The 27,968-nt window shown below is 45.4% G+C and overlaps 2 protein-coding genes and 1 long non-coding RNA gene across 6 annotated transcripts in view; all 3 read left to right on the top strand.

Moving 5' to 3' along the window:
• The window catches only part of LOC115197681 (pleckstrin homology domain-containing family A member 5), a 228,541-nt gene extending 212,480 nt beyond the window's left edge, over positions 1-16,061 (top strand). For 2 of the 3 annotated variants that reach the window (XR_003879044.1, XR_003879043.1), the window contains 6 exons: positions 2,931-3,197; positions 3,433-3,591; positions 4,290-4,423; positions 8,606-8,742; positions 13,914-14,055; positions 15,772-16,061. Coding sequence is in view for 1 of the 3 variants with exons in the window: in XM_029759429.1 (XP_029615289.1) it covers positions 2,931-3,197; positions 3,433-3,591; positions 4,290-4,423; positions 8,606-8,742; positions 15,772-15,800 (726 nt within the window). In the remaining 2 variants the exon portion in view is untranslated. The remainder of the gene's footprint in view (positions 1-2,930; positions 3,198-3,432; positions 3,592-4,289; positions 4,424-8,605; positions 8,743-13,913; positions 14,056-15,771) is intronic. The other variant, XM_029759429.1, reaches the window with a different exon arrangement.
• A 386-nt stretch (positions 16,062-16,447) lies between these two features.
• LOC115197680 (uncharacterized) lies at positions 16,448-17,437 on the top strand. The gene is made up of 2 exons (XR_003879042.1): positions 16,448-17,084; positions 17,130-17,437. It is a non-coding gene; the product is annotated as an uncharacterized LOC115197680 (long non-coding RNA).
• A 4,378-nt stretch (positions 17,438-21,815) lies between these two features.
• The window catches only part of LOC115197679 (zinc finger protein aebp2), a 41,353-nt gene continuing 35,200 nt past the window's right edge, over positions 21,816-27,968 (top strand). For both annotated transcript variants that reach the window (XM_029759428.1, XM_029759427.1), the window contains exons 1-2: positions 21,816-22,642; positions 27,146-27,368. In XM_029759428.1, coding sequence (XP_029615288.1) covers positions 21,960-22,642; positions 27,146-27,368 — 906 coding nt within the window. In that variant the 5' untranslated portion in view covers positions 21,816-21,959. The remainder of the gene's footprint in view (positions 22,643-27,145; positions 27,369-27,968) is intronic.

The following is a 27,968-nucleotide window of genomic DNA, read 5'->3' as shown; positions in this document are numbered from 1 at the left end:
ATCTTGTTTTTGTGCAGCTGCCTTTGAGCAGCCCCAGAGCGTCACGTTTCTTTCGGTTTTACCTATTTATTGTTTTGTTCGGTTTTCCTTCAATAAAGTATGTGGAATTACCGGCACGCTGCGCCTTGGCTTATTTACGACAGGGAGTTCGAGGACAGTGATCGTGACAGGTAGTTGTTTTGACATCGGAGGTGGAGGATATTACTGCACATTCCACTGTTTAAAATCCATCCAGTCTTTTCTACAACCAACCTTCCTACCTTTTTGCATGTTGTACAACCCAGCTTTGAATTCTGCATGACAAACCAAGGGTTTATATGTTTGGTTGTTCTTGAACTGAGCCGCCGTTTTTGTGGATGCACTGTTTCCCCTGCCCCGGGTCCCCGTCCTCCTCTCCCGCCGAGGCGCTAGTAGGCCTACTTGCTAGTGGAGGTGGTGATGCTGAACTGGCATGAAGCCTCCTGCTCAAATTCAGCACTGGGCCTATGACACTGGCCTACGACATGCGCTGCGCAGAATATCAGATCTTAACAACGATTGGAGAAGTGTTGGACATCACCACTAGACTACTAAATCCTGATGGAATATACTGTATATAATCAGAAGCACAACGTGACTGCAAGAGCCAGGTTGGAATGTCTGACTGAAATAAAGGACAAATCAACTCCTGTGTCTAAATTAGTGGTGCTTGAATTTGTTGATGAAATGCGGGACATGATTGTTTTGTTGCGGGACATGATTGTTTTGTTGCGGGACATGATTGTTTTGTTGCGGGACAAAGGGGCAAAATACGGGTCTGTCCTGCGACCTATGATGTTGTGTTCCTGCCGGTTCTGTCTCTCTGTGTGCCACAGTCCGAAGCGTGACCAGGCCTGTTTGATTCACTCATAATGTCATCAAAAAGCATTGCTCCACCTTCACTACAACTACAGTGGTCTGAATACAGAAGGTATAATGTCATCAAAAAGCATTGCTCCTCCTTCACTACAACTACAGTGGTCTGAATACAGAAGGTATAATGCCAGGCACATTAAGTGATGCTGTGTTTTCGCTTATTGTTGTGATTTTAGAGTTTGATACAACGCATTGGAAGATTTTTGGTCCCTCTGAAGGCCTAGGTCCTATTGTCACGGTTTGCCACTGGCACACACACACTGGGTCTAGGGTGGGACTGTGACTCATTTTCTCCTACAGGGCTGGAATTAAATTTAGAAAACCTTGATTTATACACATTTATAAGTACCAAAGCCCTCCAGTTAAAATTACTCACCATGTTATTAGGCTAGTTATGGATGACAGGGTGTGGCTGACTTCTGTCTGTGCCCACTTTTCCTGTGTGCCAGCTGTGTATGCGTGTGTGTGTGTGTGTGTGTGTGGGTGTGGGTGTGGTGTGTGTGTGTGGGTGTGTGCATGTGGGTGTGTGGGTGTGGCGTGTGTGTGTGCGCATGCATACCTCAAACTTGAGCTGCTCCCCAACAGCGCGCACACAGACACACACACACACACACACACACAGTCACCGGTCCCTGTAGGTTGTGGTCTATTTCAGCTACATAGCCTGCAGTGATAGGAGCTAGGAGTGTGTCTCTGTCTGTCACAGTTGAACAGAGAGGAGATCCAGTGAGTGGTTCTGACAGCAGGCCGTTGGGCCCACTCCTCAGGGCCAGGACCCGGTCCAGGACACACGCACAGCAACGTTGTCCAGCTCAGTTCCTCCAGGCCCCAACCCCTCTAGCACGGAACAGACCTGAGAGGGAGAGAGTGAACTACTCATCAGTTGACATCATCAGTCATTTCTTACCGCAGGAGATTTCAGGAGTTAGCATCATCCCTGTGTTTGTGTGTGGGTGTTGTAACGGTTTTGACTTGAGGTTATAATTTATAGGGGTGCCAGGTAGGTTGTGCCTACCAGAGAAAATATTAGGTTATCCTTTTAGTTTGATAGGGAATGAGTCCCATCTGGTCCGTCAAGTCTACACCAATACAAAGGACTCATGTAAATGTCAGGATGGAAATACACTTTTCATGAACCCTTAAAACAATGGAAATAACTTCAAAACAACTGTATTCTTTTGCGTGGTTGTATTAGCATAAATGATCACACACACACAACAATAATGAGCTTTAAACAGCTCTAGTTCCTCCAGAAATGTCCTGTACCTCGGGCCTAAAAAGAGTCCAGCCCGGTAAACAAGTTCAGGGAACTCAACTGACCTTAGTCACGCAATGGGTGTCCGTTCATACAGTGTAGCGTAAACACAGTGTCAATCATGCAATGAAAAGAACAAATATTTTACCACACATTTCAATAAATCCTCAACTACAACTAACTACATAAATCATCACGGTATACATCACACCCAAAACAAATGAAATACCGTATACAAAAAAGGTTGTAGTCAGTCGGTCAGTCAGAGAAGCCAATCCGCCGACAGATCTCCAGCGGAGAAAGGCCACGAAAACCAACGGAGAGGTGTGTCCACAGACGCAAAGAGTGGATCCGATCCTGGGTAGATTTTCTATTAGGCTACACAAAGCACACTTTTACAGCAACACAACAACGGAAGAGAGACGCTTCAGAACTGAGGGTCGAACACATCCTCATTCATGTTTCCATCACAACTCCACTTTTGCGCAGCTGATGCTGGCTATTTAATTGGGAATTAAAGGGGAAGCACCCTAGTGGAAGGAGAAGCACTATTTAATTAAGAATTAAAGGGGAAGCACCCTAGTGGAAGGAGAAGCACTGAGACGGTTCAGAAACATTCAGGGCCGTCACAGTGTGTGTGCGTGTGGGTGTGTGTGTGCGTGTGGGTGCGCGTGTGTGGGTGGGTGTGTGTGGGTGCGTGTGGGTGCATGTGGGTGTGTGTGTGCGTGTGGGTGTGTGTGTGCACACTCTCTCTAACCATGTCTCTGTCTCCCTCCTATAGGAGCGCCCCCATAGTGCAGTAGAGCAGCTGTCTGGTGGGGCTGTGGAGAAGGACAGCGGTAGATCCAGGATGAGTGTAGAGGAGCAGCTGGAGAGGATCAGGAGACATCAACAGGGGGCGCTAAGAGAGAAGAAGAAAGGGCTTCACATCCTGGCAGGAAGTAGCTGCAACAGCCCGCAGGACAACACCACACACAGCCACAGTACCACGTCAACACCATCACGTAGCCCTTCGTTCACCAAGGAGAACCCCTTTCACAGCATGCAGGTAGGTACACACAGAGCCATCGAAATACAGGTCTCTAGGTACACGCACCACAGGTACAGTGCTGCAGGATTGGAAACAATATCATTTTAAATACAGTTCAAGTCGGAAGTACAGTAAATTCCTGATTGAAAGCATTTTAATTCGACATCCCAACCCTGCGGTGCCAGATCTCAGAACAGATGTTCACACACCAGGGCTCCGTTCAGGGAGATAAAGTGTTGCTGTGTTCCAGCAGAATCGTCGTCAGCGTGGCGAGGGGATGAGCAGTGACATCCTGGAGTTGGAGGCGTCACTCAGAGAACAGGAAGTGGTCAGAGAGCAGGAGACGCCGGCCGAGGAGATAGCACGCCTTAAAGAGGCCACACACACTGACCACTACAACATGGACAGAGAGGTATGTATGGATGATCCTCCCTTCTGAGCCTGGTTCCTCTCTAGGTTTCTATCCTCTGAGCCTGGTTCCTCTCTACTGTAGGTTTCTATCCTCTGAGCCTGGTTCCTCTCTACTGTAGGTTTCTATCCTCTGAGCCTGGTTCCTCTCTAGGTTTCTACCCTCTGAGCCTGGTTCCTCTCTAGGTTTCTACCCTCTGAGCCTGGTTCCTCTCTAGGTTTCTACCCTCTGAGCCTGGTTCCTCTCTAGGTTTCTACCCTCTGAGCCTGGTTCCTCTCTAGGTTTCTACCCTCTGAGCCTGGTTCCTCTCTAGGTTTCTACCCTCTGAGCCTGGTTCCTCTCTAGGTTTCTACCCTCTGAGCCTGGTTCCTCTCTAGGTTTCTACCCTCTGAGCCTGGTTCCTCTCTAGGCTTCTACCCTCTGAGCCTGGTTCCTCTCTAGGTTTCTTCCCTCTGAGGAGTTTTCCTGGCCAGTGTGCTTCAGCTTGTTTTTAGGGGTCTAGGTTAAGTTACTGTTAGCACTCTGACAACTGCTGATATAACATGGATTTTATCTCAATCTCTCTCTCTAGCTGTCAGTACCTGAGAGTCAGATCCAGAGGAGTCTCTGTCCTCAGCCCTGATACTAATCTCTCTCCACTCCCCTCTCCCTCTCTCTCTCTCTTTCTCTCCACTCCCCTCTCCCTCTCCTTCTCTCTCTAGCTGTCAGTACCTGAGAAGGTGTTGATTCCAGAGCGTTATGTGGAGTCAGATCCAGAGGAGTCTCTCAGTCCAGAGCAGGAGGCTGACAAACAAAAGAAAGTGGACCGCATCAAAGCCCTCATTGCCAAAAACAGGTAGCTAACACACACACACACACACACACACACACACACACACACACACACACCCAGAACTACTGAATACCATTAAAGTAAGTAAACACACCACTCAGCAGTACAGACCTGTTCCATTCAGTGGTCTAACTGTAGTCTCAGGAAATGGGATCATCCAATCACAACCTCTATCAAACTGCAAGTACAATAGTACTTGACCTTCATTTATTTTTAGAAAACCAAACAGAGACACGGAAGACTGTGTCTTTCTGTTCTTTTCAAAATCTGTTTGAAATGTCTCATTCCAGCTGGTCAGGGTTGGTGTTGACCAGCTGGTCAGGGTTGGTATTTACTAGCTGGTCAGGGTTGGTATTTACTAGCTGGTCAGGGTTGGTATTTACTAGCTGGTCAGGGTTGGTGTTGACCAGCTGGTCAGGGTTGGTGTTGACCAGCTGGTCAGGGTTGGTGTCGACCAGCTGGTCAGGGTTGGTGTTGACCAGCTGGTCAGAGTTGGTATTTGCTAGCTGGTCAGGGTTGGTATTTACTAGCTGGTCAGGGTTGGTGTTGACCAGCTGGTCAGGGTTGGTGTTGACCAGCTGGTCAGGGTTGGTATTTACTAGCTGGTCAGGGTTGGTGTTGACCAGCTGGTTAGGGTTGGTATTTACTAGCTGGTCAGGGTTGGTGTTGACCAGCTGGTCAGGGTTGGTGTTGATCAGCTGGTCAGGGTTGGTATTTACTAGCTGGTCAGGGTTGGTGTTGACCAGTTGGACAGGGTTGGTGTTGACCAGCTGGACAGGGTTGGTGTTGACCAGCTGGTCAGGGTTGGTGTTGACCAGCTGGTCAGGGTTAGTATTTACTAGCTGGTCAGGGTTGGTGTTGACCAGCTGGTCAGGGTTGGTGTTGACCAGCTGGTCAGGGTTGGTGTTGACCAGCTGGTCATTGTTGGTGTTGACCAGCTGGTCAGGGTTCGTATTTACTAGCTGGTCAGGATTGGTGTTGACCAGCTGGTCAGAGTTGGTATTTGCTAGCTGGTCAGGGTTGGTATTTGCTAGCTGGTCAGGGTTGGTGTTGACCAGCTGGTCAGGGTTAGTATTTACTAGCTGGTCAGGGTTGGTGTTGACCAGCTGGTCAGGGTTGGTATTTACTAGCTGGTCAGTGTTGGTGTTGACCAGCTGGTCAGGGTTGGTGTTGACCAGCTGGTCAGGGTTGGTGTTGACCAGCTGGTCAGGGTTGGTATTTTCTAGCTGGTCAGTGTTGGTGTTGACCAGCTAGTCAGGGTTGGTATTTGCTAGCTGGTCAGGGTTGGTGTTGACCAGCTGGTCAGGGTTGGTATTTACTAGCTGGTCAGTGTTGGTGTTGACCAGCTAGTCAGGGTTGGTATTTACCAGCTGGTCATGGTTGGTATTGACCAGTTGGACAGGGTTGGACAGGTATTTTCCAGCTGTCCCAACAACACATGCTTTCTTCTTGCTCTTTCCATTCAGATCAGTGCCAGAGGAGGCTGGTGGAAGGAGCTATAGGAAGACGGGCTCATTGTAATGGATTTAATGGAATAAATGGAACAGTATCAAACACAACAAACTTATGGAAACCACGTTTGGCTCCATTCCAGCCATTACAATGAGCCAGTCCTCCTATATCTCCTCCCACCAGCCTCCTCTGATCAGCTCATGTTACTTCCCCATCTATGGGGTTATTCCACACCAGCAGGAACAGAAAATATTTTTGAAATCTCTGATTGTTCTGTCAATTCTCACGTAGGTACTTCACTGGGAGGAAAGATGTTTAACGTGCTTTTTTACATTTGTATCACAAACTATTTTTGAGAAAATGATGATGAAAGGCCCTTTTTAGCCCTATACATGCCTCCTGTAAGACGCTATGATCTGGGAACTATACATGATCCTGACAACATGTTATAGTGTTTTATATTTGGGGTCGGCAGGTAGCCTAGTGGTTAGAGAGTTGGGCCTGTAATCTGACATGTATGATAGACGTTTTCACCATCTTAAAGTCATATTCATATTAACTTCCAGTGTAGTGAGAGAGACTTTAACACGGCGCTACGTCACACCGTCCCGATTTCTGCCTGCTTGAACGCCAATAACTCAGATACGTATGAGAACATAAAATGACGTGGGGAAAATCGATGGGACATCACTCAGAGATGCACAAAAACAATATAACATAAACAATGGGTAAGCCTTCCCTTTAAGTATGGGGCGGCAGGTAGTCTAGTGGTTAGAGTGGGGGGGCGGCAGGTAGCCTTGTGGTTAGAGCATTGAGCCAGTAACCGAAAGGTTGCAAAATCGAATCCCCGAGCTGACAAGGTGAAAATCTGTCGTTCTGCCCCTGAACAAGGCAGTTAACCCACTGTTCCTAGGCCGTCATTGTAAATAAGAATTTGTTCTTAACTAACTTGCCTAGTTAAATAAAGGTTAAAATAAATGAAATATGTCTAGATTCTGAAATATAATTTTTATGTTAATATATTTTTAACGTTGAATAAATTAACATCTCAAAACAGCCCTTTTTGATTTAACTTTGTTTTTTTTAACATATTGTTTCTAACAATGTACTCCTCAAACATGTCACATTTCCAGAGTGGACTCTATGGTACTTTTAATGATAAGACCCATTAACCAATCACATCCCTCCTTTATGATTGCACATTCTGCAAGTCACCAGGAGAGGGAGTTCCCTTTGAATCCATTTTCCCATTCACTCTAGGTGGTGCTCATAAAAATCCCACCTTTATAATTAGCAGAGGGACCACTGGAAATGTGATGTACTTGTAGAGTATATTCTTCCAAACAATCTGTCATAAAATGACCCAACATCTAAAAGAGTAGTTTTAAGATATTCATAATAACTTGTTCAATGTTGAATATGTTATGTATCAGAATGTAGACATACTCCATATTTCAGAGCACATTACAAGGTGTATAATGGCACCAAGATGTTATCCGTATCATTTACAGTTCCCAGATCATAAGGTCTAAAAAAAGGCCTACAATTATCACTTTTATCACGATTTTCCCCAAAATTGTTTGTGATACACTACACAACCAAAAGTATGTAGACACCTGCTCGTCAAACATCTCCTTCCAAAATCATGGGCATTAAAATGGAGTTGGTCCCCCCCTTTGCTGCTATAACAGCCTCCACTCTTCTGGAAAGGCTTTATACTAGATGTTAGAACATTGCTGCAGGGACTTGCTTCCAATCAGTCACAAGAGGATTAGTGAGGTCAGGCACTGATGTTGGGCGATTAGGCCCTGGCTCGCAATCGGTGTTCCAATTCATCCCAAAGGAGTTTGATGGGGTTGAGGTCAGGGCTCTGTGCAGGCCAGTCAAGTTCTTCCACACCGATCTTGACAAACAATTTTTGTATGAACCTCGCTTTGTGCGCGGGTGCATTGTCATGCTGAAACAGAAACGGGCCTTCCCCAAACTGTTGCCACAAATTTGGAAGCACAGAATCGTCTAGAATGTTATTGTATGCTGTAGCCTTAAGATTTCCTTTCACTGGAACGAAGGGGCCTAACCTGAACCATGAAAAACAGCCCCAGACCATTATTCCTCCTCCACCAAACTTTACAGTTGGCACTATGCATTGGGACAGGTAGTGTTCTCCTGGCATCCGCCAAACCCAGATGGTGAAGCGTGATTCATCACTCCAGAGAATGTGTTTCCACTGATCCAGAGTCCAATGGCCGTGAGCTTTACGTGAAATCGCCACATTCTACGTTCTAAATGTCAGATATTTGATTTATAAAACATACTTTTTTGTGTGTCCTGTCTGGGGTAATTGTGTTTTGTGCAAATGCAATATATGTCTCAAATGTCAATATATGTGTCATGTCTCCAGTATGCTGAATGTGCTCTCTCCTGATGTGCTGAGGAGGAAGCTGAGGTGGAAGCTGAGGTGGAAGCTGAGGTGGAAGCTGAGGTGGAAGCTAAGGAGGCCACAGTGTGTCTTAACCCTAACATCTCTCTCTCTCTCTCTCTCTCTCTCTCTCTCTCTCTCTCTCTCTCTCTCTCGCTCTGTGTGTCTCTCCTGTCTCTCTCTCTCGTCTCTCTCTCGTCTCGTCTCTTTCTCTCTCTCTCTCTCTCTTTCGCTCTCACTCTGTCTCTCCTGTCTCTCTCTCTGTGTCTCTTCTGTTTCTCTCTCTCTCTCTCTCTCTCTCTCTATCTCTCCAGTATGCAGAATGTGCTCTCTCCTCCTGGTCCAGAGAAGGAGTCTGAGGAGGAGGCCACAGCTCAGGATCAGGAGAAAATGATCAACATTTCCTATGAACTGGCTGCTGAGGCCTCCAAACGCAGCAAGCTGGTGGCAGGTACAGTACAACGTAGTATAACAGTACAGAACAGGATCACATAGAACAGTGCAGTTTATTACAACACAGTATAACATTACAGTTTATTACAACACAGTATAACAGTACAGTATATATACTAGAACATCTCCTATGACCACTAGCCAGCCTCTGCCCAGTACCCTGCCCTGAACTTCATTCATTGTCGCTAGCCAGCAACCACCCAGTAAGTCTACCATGCTCCTTAGAGGCTGCTACCCTATGTACATAGACATGGAATCACTGGTCACTTGAATAATGTTTACATGCTGTTTTACCTACTTCATATGTTTATACTGTATTCTGGTCAACATATATATAAATATACATGTATTTGAGATTCTTCAAAGTAGTCACCCTTTGCCTTGATGACAGCTTTGCACACTCTTTGCATTCTCTCAACCAGCTTCACCTGGAATGCTTTTCCAACAGTCTTGAAGGAGTTCCCACATATGCTGAGCACTTGTTGGCTGCTTTTCCTTCACTCTGCGGTCCAACTCATCCCAAACCATCCCAATTGGGTTGAAGTCGGGTGATTGTGGAGGCCTGGTCATCTGATGCAGCACTCCATCACTCTCCTTCTTGATCAAATAGACCTTACACAGCCTGGAGGTGTGTTGAGTCATTGTCTTGTTGAAAAACAAATGATAGTCCCACTAAGCCCAAACCAGATGGGATGGAGTATCGCTGCAGAATGCTGTGGCAGCCATGCTGGTTAAGTGTGCCTTGAATTATAAAAAAAAAAATCACAGTGTCACCAGCAAAGCACGCCTACACCATCACACCTCCTCCTCCATGCTTCACGGTGGGAACCACACATGTGGAGATCAACTCTGCGTCTCACAAAGACACAGCGGTTGGAACCAAAAATCTCAAATTTAGACTCATCAGACCAAAGGACAGATTTCCACCGGTCTAATGTCCATCACTTGTGTTTCTTGGCCCAAGCAAGTCTCTTCTTTTTATTGATGTCCTTTAGTAGTGGTTTCTTTGCAACAATTCGACCATGAAGGCCTGATTCACACAGTCCCCTCTGAACAGTTGATGTTGAGATGTGTCTGTTCTTGAGCTCTGTGAAGAATGTATTTGGGCTGCAATTTCTGAGGCTGGTAACTCTACTGAACTTGTCCTCTGCAGCAGAGGTAACTCTGGGTTTTCCTTTCCTGTGGCGGTCCTCATGAGGCTGGTAACTCTAATGAACTTGTCCTCTGCAGCAGAGGTAACTCTGGGTTTTCCTTTCCTGTGGCGGTCCTCATGAGAGCCAGTTTCATCATAGCGCTTGATTGTTTTTGAGACTGCACTTGAAGAAACTTTCAAAGTTCTTGAAATGTTCCGCATTGACTGACCTTCATGTCTTAAAGTAATGATGGACTGTTGTTTCTCTTTGCCTATTTGAGCTGTTCTTGCCATAATTTGGACTTGGTCTTTTACCAAATAGGGCTATCTTCTGTATACCACCCTACCTTGTCACAACACAACTGATTGGCTCAAACGCATTAAGAAGGAAAGAAAATCCACAAATTAACTTTTAACAAGGCACACCTGTTAATTGAAGTGCATTCCAGGTGACTACCTGAAGCTGGTTGAGAGAATGCCAAGAGTGTGCAAAGCTGTCATCAAGGCAAAGGGTGGCTACTTGGAAGAATCTCAAATATAAAATATATACTGCTCAAAAAAATAAAGGGAACACTTAAACAACACAATGTAACTCCAAGTCAATCACACTTCTGTGAAATCAAACTGTCCACTTAGGAAGCAACACTGATTGACAATACATTCCACATGCTGTTGTGCAAATGGAATAGACAACAGGTGGAAATTATAGGCAATTAGCAAGACACCCCCAATAAAGGAGTGGTTCTGCAGGTGGTGACCACAGACCACTTCTCAGTTCCTATGCTTCCTGGCTGATGTTTTGGTCACTTTTGAATGCTGGCGGTGCGTTCACTCTAGTGGTAGCATGAGACGGAGTCTACAACCCACACAAGTGGCTCAGGTAGTGCAGCTCATCCAGGATGGCACATCAATGCGAGCTGTGGCAAGAAGGTTTGCTGTGTCTGTCAGCGTAGTGTCCAGAGCATGGAGGCGCTACCAGGAGACAGGCCAGTACATCAGGAGACGTGGAGGAGGCCGTAGGAGGGCAACAACCCAGCAGCAGGACCGCTACCTCCGCCTTTGTGCAAGGAGGAGCAGGAGGAGCACTGCCAGAGCCCTGCAAAATGACCTCCAGCAGGCCACAAATGTGCATGTGTCTGCTCAAACGGTCAGAAACAGACTCCATGAGGGTGGTATGAGGGCCCGACGTCCACAGGTGGGGGTTGTGCTTACAGCCCAACACCGTGCAGGACGTTTGGCATTTGCCAGAGAACACCAAGATTGGCAAATTCGCCACTGGCGCCCTGTTCTCTTCACAGATGAAAGCAGGTTCACACTGAGCACATGTGACAGACGTGACAGTCTGGAGACGCCGTGGAGAACGTTCTGCTGCCTGCAACATCCTCCAGCATGACCGGTTTGGCGGTGGGTCAGTCATGGTGTGGGGTGGCATTTCTTTGGGGGGCCGCACAGCCCTCCATGTGCTCGCCAGAGGTAGCCTGACTGCCATTAGGTACCGAGATGAGATCCTCAGACCCCTTGTGAGACCATATGCTGGTGCGGTTGGCCCTGGGTTCCTCCTAATGCAAGACAATGCTAGACCTCATGTGGCTGGAGTGTGTCAGCAGTTCCTGCAAGAGGAAGGCATTGATGCTATGGACTGGCCCGCCCATTCCCCAGACCTGAATCCAATTGAGCACATCTGGGACATCATGTCTCGCTCCATCCACCAACGCCACGTTGCACCACAGACTGTCCAGGAGTTGGCGGATGCTTTAGTCCAGGTCTGGGAGGAGATCCCTCAGGAGACCATCCGCCACCTCATCAGGAGCATGCCCAGGCGTTGTAGGGAGGTCATACAGGCACGTGGAGGCCACACACACTACTGAGCCTCATTTTGACTTGTTTTAAGGACATTACATCAAAGTTGGATCAGCCTGTAGTGTGGTTTTCCACTTTAATTTTGAGTGTGACTCCAAATCCAGACCTCCATGGGTTGATAAATTGGATTTCCATTGATTATTTTTGTGTGATTTTGCTGTCAGCACATTCAACTATGTAAAGACAAAAGTATTTAATAAGATTATTTCATTCATTCAGATCTAGGATGTGTTATTTTAGTGTTCCCTTTATTTTTTTGAGCAGTGTATTTAGATTTGTTTAACACTTTTTTTGGTTACTACATGATTCCGTATGTGTTATTTTGTAGTTTTGATGTCTTCACTATTATTCTACAATGTAGAATAATATGTGTATGTGACCAATAACATTTGATTTTGAGCTGGTTGCCGAGGCCTCCAGACATAACATAGAACTGTCACGCCCTGACCTGAGAGAGACGGTTTATTTCTCTATTTTGTTAGGTCAGGGTGTGGGGTGGGCATTCTGTTTTGTATTTCTTTGTTTTGGGCCGAGTATGGTTCCTAATCAGAGGCAGCTGTCTATCGTTGTCTCTGATTAGGAGCCATACTTAGGCAGCCTTTTCCCACCTGTGTTTGTGGGTAGTTGTTTTCTGTTTAGTTTTCTGTACCTGACAGAACTGTGCGCTTTCGTTTTCCCTTTGTTATTTTTGTTCAAGTGTTTGTTTGATTCAAATAAAATATCATGAACACGTGCCACGCTGCATCTTGGTCCCCTCATTACGACAGCCGTTACAGAACTACCCACCACAACTGGATCAAGCAGCGTGCCCGGGAGGAGATGGATTCCTGGTCTCTGGAGGAGTTGCGAGAGAGGATAGACTGGACTTTGGGGCAAGTATTGGAGAGATACAGAAGCCTGCCGGGGGAGCCCGAGAGGCAGCCCCCCAAAAAATGTGTGGGGTGGGGGGCACAGGGGTAGATTGGCGGAGTCAGGGTTGAGACCTGAGCCAACTCCCTGTGCTTATCGTGGTGAGCATGTGCCTGCTCCTCGCTCTCTCCCTCCAGTGCGCCTCCACGGCCCAGTGAGACCTGTTCCTGCTCCACGAAAGAAGCCTCCAGTGATGATCCATGGCGCGGAGCCTCCAGCGACGGTCCCCAGTCCGGAGCCTCCTGAGACGGCTCCCCAGTCCGGAGCCTCCTGAGACGGCCTGCAGCCCAGAGTCTTCAGCGGCGGTCGGCAGTTTAGAGCCTCCGGCGATGATCCACGGTCTGGTTCCTCCTGCGACACAGAAGCGGGGGGGATCAGCGGGCAGAGGGGGGGCTACGCCCCGAACCAGAGCCGCCGCCAAGAATAGATGCCCACCCGGACCCTCCCCTATAGGTTTAGGTTTGTGGCCGGGAGTCCGCACCTTTGGGGGGGGGGTACTGTCACGCCCTGACCTGAGAGAGACAGTTTATTTCTCTATTTTGTTAGGTCAGGGTGTGGGGTGGGCATTCTGTTTTGTATTTCTTTGTTTTGGGCCGAGTATGGTTCCTAATCAGAGGCAGCTGTCTATTGTTGTCCATACTTAGGCAACCTTTTCCCACCTGTGTTTGTGGGTAGTTGTTTTCTGTTTAGTTTTCTGTACCTGACAGAACTGTGCGCTTTCGTTTTCCCTTTGTTATTTTTGTTCAAGTGTTTGTTTGATTCAAATAAAAGATCATGAACATGTGCCACGATGCATCTTGGTCCCCTCATTACGACAGCCGTTACAGAAACAGGATCGCAGAATAAGAGCACAGCTTAGCAATTTGTCCAGTTTTGTTCATAATATGCAATCAATTCATGCTGCTTATGTGACTTCATATATTCTTCAACTAATGTTCTATGCCACAGGATATAACATAGATTTGTTCACATGCATAACAGTATTCATTTTTTGATTTGATTTACCTCATTGATTTGCTTTACTGGTTTTGTCATTCACTCACTTTACATTTCTTAAAGAATGAAATAAGTAATGTAAACAACTTGTTTGTTTTTCCGCTGTGTGTGTACGTCTTGTGTCTGTACTTCGTGTGTCTGTACGTCGTGCGTGTGTGTGCGTGTGTGTTTACGTCGTGTGTCTACGTCTTGTGTCTGTACGTCTTGTGTCTGTACGTCGTGTGTGTGTGTGTGTAACCATGTACATGGTGTGCGTCCTGTGGGGTTTGCAGTGCGCAGCTCGTCATCCTCCTCACCTCCTCCTGAGCCCCAACCCTCCTCATCTCCACCTCCTAACACACAGCCACCCCCCCCTGCTCACTGATGGCTCCCACTTCATCTGTGTCTAGTAGTAGCAGCAGTAAGTGTGTGTAGGTACGCCCACAAGAGTCTCCTGTGTTCAGTCTCTCCTCTCTGTTCAGTCTCTCCTCTCGGTTCAGTCTCTCCTCTGTTCGGTCTGTCCTCTGTTTGGTCTCTCCCCTGTGTTCGGTCTCTCCCCTCTGTTCGGTCTCTCCTCTCTGTTCGGTCTCTTCTCTGTGTTCGGTCTCTCCTCTGTTTGGTCTCTCCCCTGTGTTTGGTCTCTCCCCTGTGTTCGGTCTCTCCCCTCTGTTCGGTCTCTCCCCTCTGTTCGGTCTCTTCCCTGTGTTCGGTCTGTCCTCTGTTTGGTCTCTCCCCTCTGTTCGGTCTCTCCTCTCTGTTCAGTCTCTCCTCTCTGTTCAGTCTCTCCTCTCTGTTCAGTCTCTCCTCTCTGTTCAGTCTCTCCTCTCTGTTCAGTCTCTCCTCTCTGTTCGGTCTGTCCCCTGTTCAGTCTCTCCTCTCTGTTCAGTCTCTCCCTTGTTCAGTCTCTCCTCTCTGTTCGGTCTGTCCCCTGTTCAGTCTCTCCTCTCTGTTCAGTCTCTCCTTTCTGTTCAGTCTCTCCTCTCTGTTCGGTCTCTCCCCTCTGTTCGGTCTCTCCTCTCTGTTCAGTCTCTCCTCTCTGTTCAGTCTCTCCTCTCTGTTCAGTCTCTCCTCTCTGTTCAGTCTCTCCTTTCTGTTCAGTCTCTCCTCTCTGTTCGGTCTCTCCTCTCTGTTCGGTCTCTCCTCTGTTTGGTCTCTCCTCTCTGTTCAGTCTCTCCTCTGTTCGGTCTCTCCTCTCTGTTCAGTCTCTCCTCTCTGTTCAGTCTCTTCTCTCTGTTCGGTCTTCTCTCTGTTCGGTCTCTCCTCTGTTCGGTCTGTCCTCTGTTTGGTCTCTCCCCTCTGTTCGGTCTCTCCTCTCTGTTCAGTCTCTCCTCTCTGTTCAGTCTCTCCTCTCTGTTCAGTCTCTCCTCTCTGTTCAGTCTCTCCTCTCTGTTCAGTCTCTCCTCTCTGTTCGGTCTGTCCCCTGTTCAGTCTCTCCTCTCTGTTCAGTCTCTCCCTTGTTCAGTCTCTCCTCTCTGTTCGGTCTGTCCCCTGTTCAGTCTCTCCTCTCTGTTCAGTCTCTCCTTTCTGTTCAGTCTCTCCTCTCTGTTCGGTCTCTCCCCTCTGTTCGGTCTCTCCTCTCTGTTCAGTCTCTCCTCTCTGTTCAGTCTCTCCTCTCTGTTCAGTCTCTCCTCTCTGTTCAGTCTCTCCTTTCTGTTCAGTCTCTCCTCTCTGTTCGGTCTCTCCTCTCTGTTCGGTCTCTCCTCTGTTTGGTCTCTCCTCTCTGTTCAGTCTCTCCTCTGTTCGGTCTCTCCTCTCTGTTCAGTCTCTCCTCTCTGTTCAGTCTCTTCTCTCTGTTCGGTCTTCTCTCTGTTCGGTCTCTCCTCTGTTCGGTCTGTCCTCTGTTTGGTCTCTCCCCTGTGTTCGGTCTCTCCTCTCTGTTCGGTCTCTCCTCTGTTCGGTCTCTCCTCTCTGTTCAGTCTCTCCTCTCTGTTCAGTCTCTTCTCTCTGTTCGGTCTTCTCTCTGTTCGGTCTCTCCTCTCTGTTCAGTCTCTCCTCTGTTCAGCCTCTCCTCTCTGTTCCGCCTCAAGCTCACCTAATTTTTGACAGAAATCTCAGGCCTGTAAACTCAATGTTTCCAGTTGCTCTTCCTCTCTCGTTTTCTCTCTTTCTCTCTCCTTTTTTAATAATCTATTTCTTTCCCTCTCTTTTTAGCCCTGGCCTCAATGAAGACCTACACGTGAGAAGACCTCTACACCAGGACATGACACACCCAGCACAAAATCCAACAAACTGGACTGACTGACAGACTGATGGCCCGTTAGACCGCGCCATGCTCTGTTCAGTCTATACCTTACTACAGTATGACATCACATCCTCCTGTGCCCTGACGTCAATTCATGTTGCTACATCCTCTCTCTTTAACATTACCACCACTTTCCCTTCTCCCCCCTCACCTCCTCCCCCCTCATCACCCTCCTCCCCCCTCACCTCCTTCCCCCTCATCACCCTCCTCCCCCCTCATCACCCTCCTCCCCACTCACCTCCTCCTCCCCCCTCATCACCCTCCTCCCCCCTCATCACCCTCCTCCCCCCTCACCTCCTCTCCATGGTATCACCCTCCTCCCCCCTCATCACCCTCCTCCCCCCTCATCACCCTTCTCCACCCTCACCTCCTCCCCCCTCACCTCCTACTCGCCATGGTATCACCCTTCTCCCCCCTCATCACCCTCCTCCCCCCTCACCTCCTCTCCATGGTATCACCCTCCTCCCCCCTCACCTCCTCTCCCCTCATCACCCTCCTCCCCCCTCATCACCCTCCTCCCCCCTCACCTCCTCTCCATGGTATCACCCTCCTCCCCCCTCATCACCCTCCTCCCCCTCCTCATCACCCTCCTCCCCCCTCATCACCCTCCTCCCCCCTCATCACCCTCCTCCCCCCTCACCTCCTACTCTCCATGATATCACATTTGATCTTTGCAACAACGAGACAATAATAAGGCATCGATACTGTTTCTTTTAGAGTATAATTAGTTCCATTGCCGTTATTTCTATAGTTTGGAGTTGATGATTCTGATTGAATATTGTCTGATGGTTCGTATGTGTTCAGAGCATAAGGCCTGAATCCTGCTGTGATGACTCCTTCCCTTGGGAAAAGACCTGTTCCTTACACACAGACACAGTAATGCCAATAACTTTTTCACACTTCAACAGTTCCACTGTTCAGCTTGGTTTTATAAAACTATTTTAGTTCGTTTAAGTTTTAAAAAAATATATTTTTTTTAGTTCACAACACTGCATATTTTAGTAATTCAAATCCAGTGTACAAAACCATTTCTGTTTTATATGTCTAAATATACAAGAGACAAATATAGTTGATTTATAGATTTGAAGAACGCGCCACTTTATTGTTGCAGAGGAGGATGGATGAGATTTGTAATATTTTTTTCTGGTTGGTTGTAATTATATTTATACGTCGGATCTTCTGCAGTTCCCCTTCTGCACTCGAATGGCACCATATTCCCTATGTAGTACACTACTTTGTATCAGGGCCTATAGGACTCTGTTCAAAGGGAGTGCACTACTTTGTATCAGGGCCTATAGGACTCTGTTCAAAGGGAGTGCACTACTTAGTAAGGAACAAGGTGCCGTTTCGGACCCAAACCCTGTCGCACTGTTGTTGCCGACACACACGTGAATGTTTTGGCTTTAAAAAAAGAGATGCTTAGTTTTTGTTTGTTATTGCTGAGAAGAGAAACGATATATTTAAAAAATGTTTTCAGACCGAGGTTTGGTTTTTTGAAAGTCTATTTTACGACTAGTTGGTTTTGGGGTGTCCTGGGAACAGAAAGACAAAGGGATAGGATAGCACATGTAAAAAGCAATAAGCAGATGCTTTTGTTTAAGGATGTCTCCCAAATGGCACCCTGCTTCCTATCAAGTGCCCTACTTTTGACCACATCCCCTATGGGCCATGGCACCCTATTCCCTAAATAGCCCTATGGTCCCTGGTTAAAAGTAGTACACTATATAGGGAAAATAGTGTCATTTGGGAAACGGAATAGTTTTAGTGTACAAACTGTAATTACCAAAATTAATTTCTTTGTGTATATAGTGTATGGTGTGTTTATTGGGGGGTTGAAACCGGTTCAGGGAACAGAACCGAAAACTGGAAAATAACAAAAATTTTCGAGGGAACGAGAACCGAGAACGAAAGTGATCTATTCTGTTCCGGAACAGAACCATTATTTTAAAAGCATGGGAACCGCTTAATAAAATGATTTAATGTTCAGGGCATTTTTTTTCCAGTCCCACAAAAAAAAAGGCGCAACAAAGCACCTATTGTATGCAAAGCCCTCACCTGTCACTCAGAAATGAATTACAGTGTATGCCTGCCTCACCTGTCACTCAGAAACGTATTCCAGTGTCTGGCTTCCTGCTGCCTTCCTGCTGCCTTCCTGCTGCCTTCCTGCTGCCTTCCTACCGCCTTCCTGCCGCCTTCCTGCCAACTGAAAATCTTTGCCAGTGTGTAGGCTATCTGCCCTTCCCCCTCCCTCCAAAGCATAATCTACTGTAGCTACTGACGTTACAGGCAGGCGTGATTCAGAAATTAAAGGGAAAATATTTTTTATTAGAGAACAGTGGATTCATTTTTTTCAATGCTAGTTAAGGATACTATAGTTATTACATTTCACATTGGATTTATCATTAAAATGTTTTTTTTTTTGCTGGTGCTGCTCTGCACACAGGAGCTTGTTAGCTAGCTAGCTAGCAAGTGCTTTCCAGAAACCCAGCCTAAACAGAAACCGAAGCCATTCCTCTGTAGGCTTCATGACCAGCCCTCTCTTCACCCACCACATTTCAGTTGCATGTTGCACCCTGCACTACACTTGTCTGTCCGATGTATTTATACTGAACAAAAATAGAAACGCTACATTCAACAATTGTATCGATTTTACGGAGTTACAGTTCCACATGAGGAAATCAGTCAATTTAAATAAATTCATTAGGCCCTAAATCTGGATTTCACATGACTGGGAATAAAGATATGCATCTGTTGGTCACAGATACCTTAAAAAAAAGGGCCTCACAATGGGTCTCAGGATCTCGTCACTGTATTTTTGTGCATTCAAATTGCCATAGATAAAATGCAATTGTGTTCATTGCCCGTAGTTTATGCCTGCCCATACCATAATCCCACCGCCACCATGGGGCACTCTGGCCTTTTATTGTCCCCAGCACAAGGTGCACTTGTGTAATGATCATGCTGTTTAATCAGCTTTTTGATATGCCACACCTGTCAGGTGAATGGATTATCTTGGCAAAGGATAAATGCTCACTAACAGGGATGTAAACAAATTTGTGCACAAAATTTGAGAGAAATACGTTTTTTTTGTGAGTATGGACATTTTCAGGTATCTTTTATTTCAGCTCATGAAACATGGGACCAACACTTTACATGTTGCGTTTTATATTTTTGTTCAGTGTACATTCTGTAGCAGGCCTGCTCCATAGCAAGCTCCTCTATCCATTGGTGAAGTCATTTAATGTTGAGCTAAATTAAAAAATACATTTTGATTTCAGAGGTTTAAAAAGGAACAGAAAGGAACGATATAAAACGTAACTTTTTGAGGGGGGGGTTCGAACCGGTTCAGAACTTTATATTGCTGGTCGGAACAGTGGAACGGAATGGAAAAGAAAGAATGGTTCTGTTCAGAACGAACGATTGGAAAATAATTTGGGTTCCAACCCCTGGTATAAACTGGTACCGCGGTACAGTTTGTATTAGTGCTGAGCGATTAGTGCTTTTTGAGGTTGGTTCGGTTAGATTATATGGAGAGAAATAAAATCCGTTTTGGATTTCCCTTTTGATAATCTTTTTTAGACATTAAATGCACTATGGATTATTATTATTGTGTGTTGAATGCTGTTAACCATCAGTTATTCATATTATTTTACTTTAATAAAAGATTTAAATTGTTCTGTATATTACATTGGTTTTATTTGATAACTTTATTATTTCATTCCAAGTCATCATCTCATCTCTATAGAGCTGTTGTCGTCTGTTGTCTGACAAAATCACTATTTTTGTAGCTCTTAAAAGTAAATAAGGTATACTTTAAAAATTAAAAAAATGCAATAAATTGTTTTCCGTTTCAGGACCTGCTATGCGCTTGCGCGGCATTAAAGTATGTTATGGGTCTAATCATAAAACTACATATAGAATCCCCTTTTAATTCAATAGGATCTCTGTGGGCCTAGTAAAGACTTTTTATTGTGGCATAAACACAACCAATCATGATGTTTTTTTTCAATTGGATTTGTTAAACAGTCACTTCAAAGGACAACTTTACTAGGCTACCCACGCAAGTTCACCTTCCCCCCCAAACAGGTGAATGGAAAAAGACTTCTGTTACACAAAACAACAAAAAGTCTAATGACATTTGCCGACTGTAATTAGGGCAGATTGTATGCGGCCACTGCTGTCCGCGCTCTTCTCTGTCGGCCACGTATCTCTGCCTTGGCAAAATCCCGGTGTTCTTGTCAAACCGCATTGTATTTTGGAGTGTAAACTATACTACCCGTTTTCAAATCCATTTGCTAATTTTTCATGCCTCTGATGTAACGATAAATAGTGGTATGATAGCGTTTTAACTACTGTGATAGGCTCATGTTTTACCGGTACTGCGTACCCCCACTATTTATTTTGCTGGGACGTCGTACCGGACCGCCTTACTTTCACCCCTGCTTTTATAACTACTGAGTAACAACTATTAATCACTTAGATTATGTATTTTCAGGTAGAGATACCTCGCAAAGAAACTGTTTTCTATCCCTCTCTGTGTCTGCTCCACCACAGACTGGACAAGTAGGCGGGCGCGCAATGGATTATGGTCATTGTAGTTAATTACCACGTTTTCTGCACTAAACTATAGAATATTGGCCTGTTGGAAACTACAACTCCCTACTACAGTACATCGCACAGGTCGGACATGAGCTGATTTATCTCTAGAGAAACTGCATCGAGTTCACGGAGGGAAAATGAAGAAGGAAAAAATGGTATTCAAATAATTGAACCGACGTTGGTGAATTAGTAAAAAAAAAGAATAATAATTTAGATTTTGGTTAATCGCTCAGCACTTGTGTATATACTGTACCACAGTACAGAGAGAAGAGAATTGGAGGGTCTAGGATATATATATCCATAACAGGCTACTACTTACTACATTATACTTTAGAGTTGATGATATTACAATATTTATATCCCCTTTGTTTTATATGATGTTAAATAAATGTTATTGTTCTTACACATTGATGTGTGGGTGTGGTGATTGATAAGAGTGGAACGACTGGATGCTACTCCATATTATAAACTAGCAAATATGTTTTATTGACAATGAGCATAGTATTTCCCCCATGCCAAAATACTTTATATTGGCCCCTAAATGTTGCGGGTTGAATATATCCTGCCTAAGTGCTTTTCATAGAGTTATATTCAGTTCACACACCTATTGTGTGTTTCCAGGTTTATTGAGAAAGAAAAAACGACAATATTCATAAAAAGAAAATAACTTAAGCTCACTGGTGATCGAGAATGTTCCACAAACAACTGAATGAATCTCTCACCAACTCTGATCTTCTGGGTAAAATGTATTTTTGAACGGGTACTAACTAGGTTCTGGGATTTTATGATATGCATTATAGAGATTATTATAGGTCGCAAATGTAATCGCAAAAGGAATACATTTCCATGAGACAAATGTCGGTATTGTGTAGTTGATATCTGTAGAATGATAACGCCAGAGGTCCAAAGGAAATCCCTGTTCAAAACTAAAGCAGTAGCACTGCCATGTGGTCACAGAGTAAAACACGGATCTGTACTGGCAGAAGCTGCATTGTAACAGTTCCCATCAGACAGACATGTTTCAATCGGTGGGTTCATCGAGGATCACCCCGTTTGCTCTAATCCAGTTGAGATTTGATTTAAACGAGATTATTTTAGGATTGTGAGTGACGCAGCGGTGTAATGAACTGCATCGCAGTGCTAGAGGCGTCACTACAGACCCGGGTTACGATTCCGGGCTGTATCACAACCGGCCGTGATTGGGAGTCCAATAGGGCGGCGCACAATTCGCCCAGCGTCGTCCGGGTTTAGCCTGGGGTAGGTCGTCATTGTAAATAAGAATTTGTTCTTAAACTGATTTGCCTAGTTAAATAAAGGTGAATAAAAATATATAGTGGTTTGCAAACCCAACACGTGGAACGCTTCAGTGAGTGAAAATACGTTGTTACTATTTTCCCCGCCCCGCGACGCTTCTGTCCAATGTATTCACCGCTCCGGTCTGGGACGTGACGCCGCGCACGACACGCGTAGTGAAAATATCCACTGGTGTTCAGTAAAAATGGCTACCGCTTCTTCTGAATCGCAAGGTTCCGCATTGAGCGAGGAAAACAGTGAAACGCTTACAGAAAATACCAAGGAGATAAAGCAACCGGACACCGCTACAGATGATACGGGTTTTAGCAACGTCGACGCATTGCTGAACATGGAAGTAAGGGTAGCGGAATGCGGAGAAGACGGAGAAGACGGAGAAGAAGGGGACGTGAAACCTGCTGCAGAGGCAGATGAGGAGGCTGCGGAAGCGGTGGTGGTGACAGCGGCGACAACAGGGGTCGTAGATGATGAAGATGATGATGAAGAAGAAAAGACGGTGGGGTGTAAACTTGGTAAAACAGATGAGGATTGCTCGGACTCTAAGACACAGAGGATCCCGGTGGACGGTGGTGAGACGAGCGAGACAGTTACAGATACGGTGAAGGACATAGAAAGTAAACCAGAAGAACAGCGAGAGGAGAACCAGTCGCCTGTTACAGTCAGTGACTGTGTGGTAAAAAGCAAAGTCCGTGACGATGCGCCGGAGCCCCGGGAGGAGAAAACAACCAGCAGCGGTGGGGACCGGGAGGAGAAAACAACCAGCAGCGGTGGGGACCGGGAGGAGCTTGCGGTGGGAGACAAGCGGAGGGCCAGCGTAGAGATGTCATCCTCGGACGGAGAGCCACTCAGCCGGATGGATTCAGAGGACAGGTTGGTACTTGGTAAACTATACAATTTCAAGATAAATGTTTGGAACACGGTGTTAATTTGTTTAATATCCACCAGTCTCTCAAACTAATGCGCTAAAACTCAGATAAGCTCACAGGAATGCTGACAGAGAGGCTACAATTCTTCCAGTTAATGAGTTTCTGGTGCTTTCATCAGCTCAGCTACGTTGTTGCCATGCAGATGTGGTGCCTTCCTTCCTTCCTGCTGCGCCACAATCCCATCCTGGAGGGGTTTGTGGAGTGTAGGCTACTAAACATTAGTAACACTTGCTCTTTCCACGACATGCACTGATCAGGTGAATTCTAGTGAAAGCTTTTATCCCTTATTGAGACATGTTAAATAAGGATTTTTAAGACTTGAGACAATTGAGACATGGATTGTGTATGTGTGTCATTCAGGTGGTGAATGGGCAAGACAAAATATTTCAGTACCTTCTTACATCAGCTGATATCTCAAAGTGCTGTACAGAAACCCAGCCTAAAACCCCCAAACAGCAAGCAATGCAGGTGTAGAAGCACAGGCCACCAGTTTGAGTGTGTCAAAAACTGCAACACTGCTGGGTTTGTCATTCGCAACAGTTTCCCATGTTTGTTTATCAAGAAAGGTCCACCATCCAAAGGACCGGTGGTTGAAAACAGGTCATTGATGAAAGAGGACAAAGGAGGCAGACATGAATTGTTCAGAGCAACAGACGGGCTACAGTCAGTCAACTCAGTCCAGTACAATTTTTTTATTTATTTTTCCTTTTAATTTCACCTTTATTTAACCAGGTAGGCCAGTTGAGAACAAGTTCTCATTTACAATTGCGACCTGGACAAGATAAAGCAAAGCAGTTCGACAACATACAACAACACAGAGTTACACATGGAGTAAAACAAACATACAGTCAATAATATAGTAGAACAAAAGAAAGACTATATACAGTGTGTGCAAATGGCGTGAGGAGGTAAGGCAATAAATAGGCCATAGTAGCGAAGTAATTACAATTTAACAAATGATGACGTGCAAGTAGAAATACTGGTGTGCAAAAGAGCAGAAAAGTTGGTGCCCACAGACCCATAAAAGAAGGCACAACTTGTCGTACCTTGACCCCGCACCTTGACCCCGTACCTTGACACCGTAGACACTAGAGGTCGACTGATTAATCGGCATGGCCGATTACAAGTTTTCATAACAATCGGTAATCTGCCTTTTTGGACGCCGATTACATTGTACTCCACGAGGAGACTGCGTGGCAGGCTGACCACCTGTTACACGAGTGCAGCACAGAGCCAAGGTAAGTTGCTAGCTAGCATTAAACTTATCTTATAAAAAAAACAATCAATCTTCACATAATCACTAGTTAACTACACATGGTTGATATTACTAGTTTATCTAGCTTGTCCTGCGTTGCATATAATCAATGCGGTGCCTTTTAATTTATCATCGAATCACAGCCTACTTCAATTTTGCAAAACGAGTGATGATTTAACAAAAGCGCATTCGCGAAAAAAGCACATTCGTTGCACAACTGTACCTAACCATAAACATCAATACCTTTCTTAAAACCAATACACAGAAGTATATTTTTTTAAACCTGCATATTTAGTTATAATAAATTCATGTTAGCAGGCAATATTAACTAGGGAAATTGTGTCACTTCTCTTGCGTTCTGTGCAAGCAGTCAGGGTATATACAACAGTTTGGGCCGCCTGGCTCATTGCGAACTGTGTGAAGTCCATTTATTCCTAACAAAGACCGTCATTAATTTGCCAGAATTGTACATAATTATGACATAACATTGAAGGTTGTACAATGTAACAGCAATATTTAGACTTAGGGATGCCACCCGTTAGATAAAATACGGAACGGTTCCATATTTCACTGAAAGAATAAATGTTTTGTTTTCGAAATGAAAGTTTCCGGATTTGACCATATTAATGACCTAAGGCTTGTATTTCTGTGTGTTATTATGTTATAATTAAGTCTATGATTTGATATTTGATAGAGCAGTCTGACTGAGCAACGATAGGCAGCAGCAGGCTCGTAAGCATTCATTCAAACAGCACTTTCCTGTGTTTGCCAGCAGCTCTTAGCAATGCTTGAAGCACAGCGCTGTTTATGACTTCAAGCCTATCAACTCCCGAGATTAGACTGGCAATACTATAGTGCCTATAAGAACAACCAATAGTCAAAGGTCTATGAAATACAAATGGTATAGAGAGAAAAAGTCCTATAATTCCTATTATAACTACAACCTAAAACTTCTTACCTGGGAATATTGAAGACTCGTGTTAAAAGGAACCACCAGCTTTCATATGTTCTCATGTTCTGAGCAAGGAACTTAAACGTTAGCTTTCTTACATGGCACATATTGCACTTTTACTTTCTTCTCCAACACTTTGTTTTTGCATTATTTAAACCAAATTGAGCATGTTTCATTATTTATTTGAGACTAAATAGATTTTATTTATGTATTATATTAAGTTAAAATAAAAGTGTTCATTGTTCATTCAGTATTGAAGTAATTGTCATTATTACAAATATATATATATATATCGTCCAATTAATCGGTATCGGCTTTTTTTGATCCTCCAATAATCGGTATCGGCGTTGAAAAATCCTAATCGGTCGACCTCTAGTAGACACCGTAAATTACACACGTCCACTTCTTTCAGAAAAAACAAGAAACTGTGGTTGCAGTGGGCTGAGGAACAAAAACACTGGAGAAATGGAAAAACATTGTCTGGTCTGATGAGTCCTGGTTCCTGCTGTTTCACGCTGAGTGGAGGACTTGGGTATGGAGAGAACAACAGGAGAACATGCATCCATCATGCCGTGTGTCAACATTGCAGGGTGATGGTGTGGGGTGTGTTTTCATGACACACATTGGGGCAACTGATAAAAGTGGAACAACGTTTGAATGCCACAGGAAGTCTGAACATCATTGCCAATCAGGTACATCCCTTCAGGGCAGTTGATTTGTTTTTCAGACGGATAACGCCCCAGGGCACAAGGCTAGGATTGTCCAGGAATGGTTCCACAAACATGATAGTGACTTCAGCTTATTGCAGTGGTCCGGCCAGTCAGCAGATCTGTGGGATGAGATGGAACAAGCTATACGGAGTAGAGATCTACAACCAGCCAACTGGACATAACTGTGGGAAACGATGGAGACCCGGTGTTATGCTTTCGACACCTTGTAGAGTCCATGACCCGACGACTTGAGGCTGTTGTGAGGACAAAAGGGCGGTGCAACTAAATATTTGGAAGGTGTTCCTAATGTTTTGTACACTCGGTGTATCTGCAGGTCTTTATAAACCGGTAATGCATACTTCATTCATCCTTTAATTTTTTACTTTTGATTGAAACAAATATGTGCACTATCATCTTGTAAATATCAGCTGTGTCTCTGTTCCATTCAGGTTGGAAGAATATAAAGTCTGTTTTACTTGACAGTTTGCTATGAATTTGAATCAAGTGCTAGAATGTGTCTTAAAACCTCCTGAAATGGTTTGAGGGGCCAATTAGCAGCAGCAATGGCTGGTGGCACATATGTTGCAGCTCTGCATAACCAGGCAGTCTGTTCTAGTACAATCAGGCTGCCAGACTTTACATAGGTTGCTTTAGACAGGAAGCCCAATTCTTTTGACCAATCCGATCTGAAAAATATCTGATGTGAAAAGATCTTATGTGATTGGTTAAAAGACCCATTAGTGGATAAAATATCAGAATGGGGCTGCCGGTGTAAATGCAGACTTTTTCCACAGCTGCACCTGTTGTTCATCGTCTGACATGTTTAGCTTGTCAGAATAAAGATGTCTCCCTCTTTTTCACTAAATCACTAGATGGTTGTCTGATAGACTCACATTGAGATGTTATGGTGTATTTCCCTAGTCGCTTTACTTCAGAATGATGACTGTGTGCATCTCTCTCTCTGTGTCTCTCTGCCTCTCTCTGCGTCTCTCTCTGTGTGTGTCTCTCTGTCTGTGTCTCTGTCTCTCTGTGTGTCTCTCTGTGTCTCTCTGTGTCTCTCTCTGTCTGTCTCTCTGTGTCTCTCTCTGTGTGTGTCTCTCTCTGTGTGTGTCTCTCTGTCTGTGTCTCTCTCTCTCTCTGTGTCTCTGTCTGTGTCTCTCTCTCTCTCTCTCTGTGTCTCTCTCTCTCTGTGTCTCTCTCTCTCTGTGTCTCTCTCTCTCTGTGTCTCTCTCTGTGTCTCTCTCTGTGTCTCTCTCTGTGTCTCTCTCTCTGTGTCTCTCTCTCTCTGTCTGTCTCTCTGTGTCTCTCTCTGTGTGTGTCTCTCTCTGTGTCTCTCTCTGTGTCTCTCTCTCTGTGTCTCTCTCTCTCTGTCTGTCTCTCTGTGTCTCTCTCTGTGTGTGTCTCTCTGTCTGTGTCTCTCTGTGTCTCTCTGTCTGTGTCTCTCTCTGTGTCTCTCTGTCTGTGTCTCTCTCTCTGTGTCTCTCTCTCTGTCTGTCTCTCTGTGTCTCTCTCTGTGTCTCTCTGTCTCAGTATCAGCAGTACCCTGATGGACATGGAGAGCACGGTATCCAGCGGACGCTCCACCCCTGCCATGATGAACGGGCAGGGCAGTGTCACCCAGTGCCACTCCGGTACCAAGGGCCAGGCAGTGGGGAATACCTGCTGCTGGGACCAATGTGGCCTCTGTTTCACCTGCAGCCCAGACCTGGCTGAACACATCAGGGGCCTCCACGTCGACGGACAGAGAGGAGGGGTGGGTAGTATCAGGAACCAGGACAAAATAGGGTTGTGTTCATTTGGGAGAACACCTTTTGAAACTGAGTAAAACAGGAAGGCACTAGCTGGACTTAAACCATCGTTTTAAACTGGTTTGCTAATTTTGGCCCCGATGAACATAACCCAGGCTTCTCTATATCAGATCAAATTTGATGACCAATTTATGCAGAAATCCAGGTATTTCCAAAGGGTTCACATATACTTTTTGTTGCCACTCTAAATCAAAACTGGACGTTTTTTGGAGATGGATGGGGCTTGTTGTCCGTTAGTTTACTGGGGGGGGGGGGGGGGAATAAACTCTCCTCATCACCATCTCTAACTCTCTCTCTCCCCCCTCCCCATCTCTTTCTCCCCATCTCTAACTCTCTCTCCCCCCATCTCTAACTCACTCTCTCTCCCCCCATCTCTAACTCTCTCTCTCCCCCCTCCCCATCTCTTTCTCCCCATCTCTAACTCTCTCTCCCCCCATCTCTAACTCACTCTCTCTCCCCCCATCTCTAACTCACTCTCTCTCCCCCCATCTCTAACTCTCTCTCTCCCCCCATCTCTAACTCTCTCTCTCCCTCCATCTCTAACT

This window comes from Salmo trutta, chromosome 7 (genome assembly GCF_901001165.1).
Source record: "Salmo trutta chromosome 7, fSalTru1.1, whole genome shotgun sequence".
Taxonomy (NCBI): Eukaryota; Metazoa; Chordata; class Actinopteri; order Salmoniformes; family Salmonidae; genus Salmo; species Salmo trutta.
This window is presented reverse-complemented; position numbering and strand designations above follow the sequence as displayed.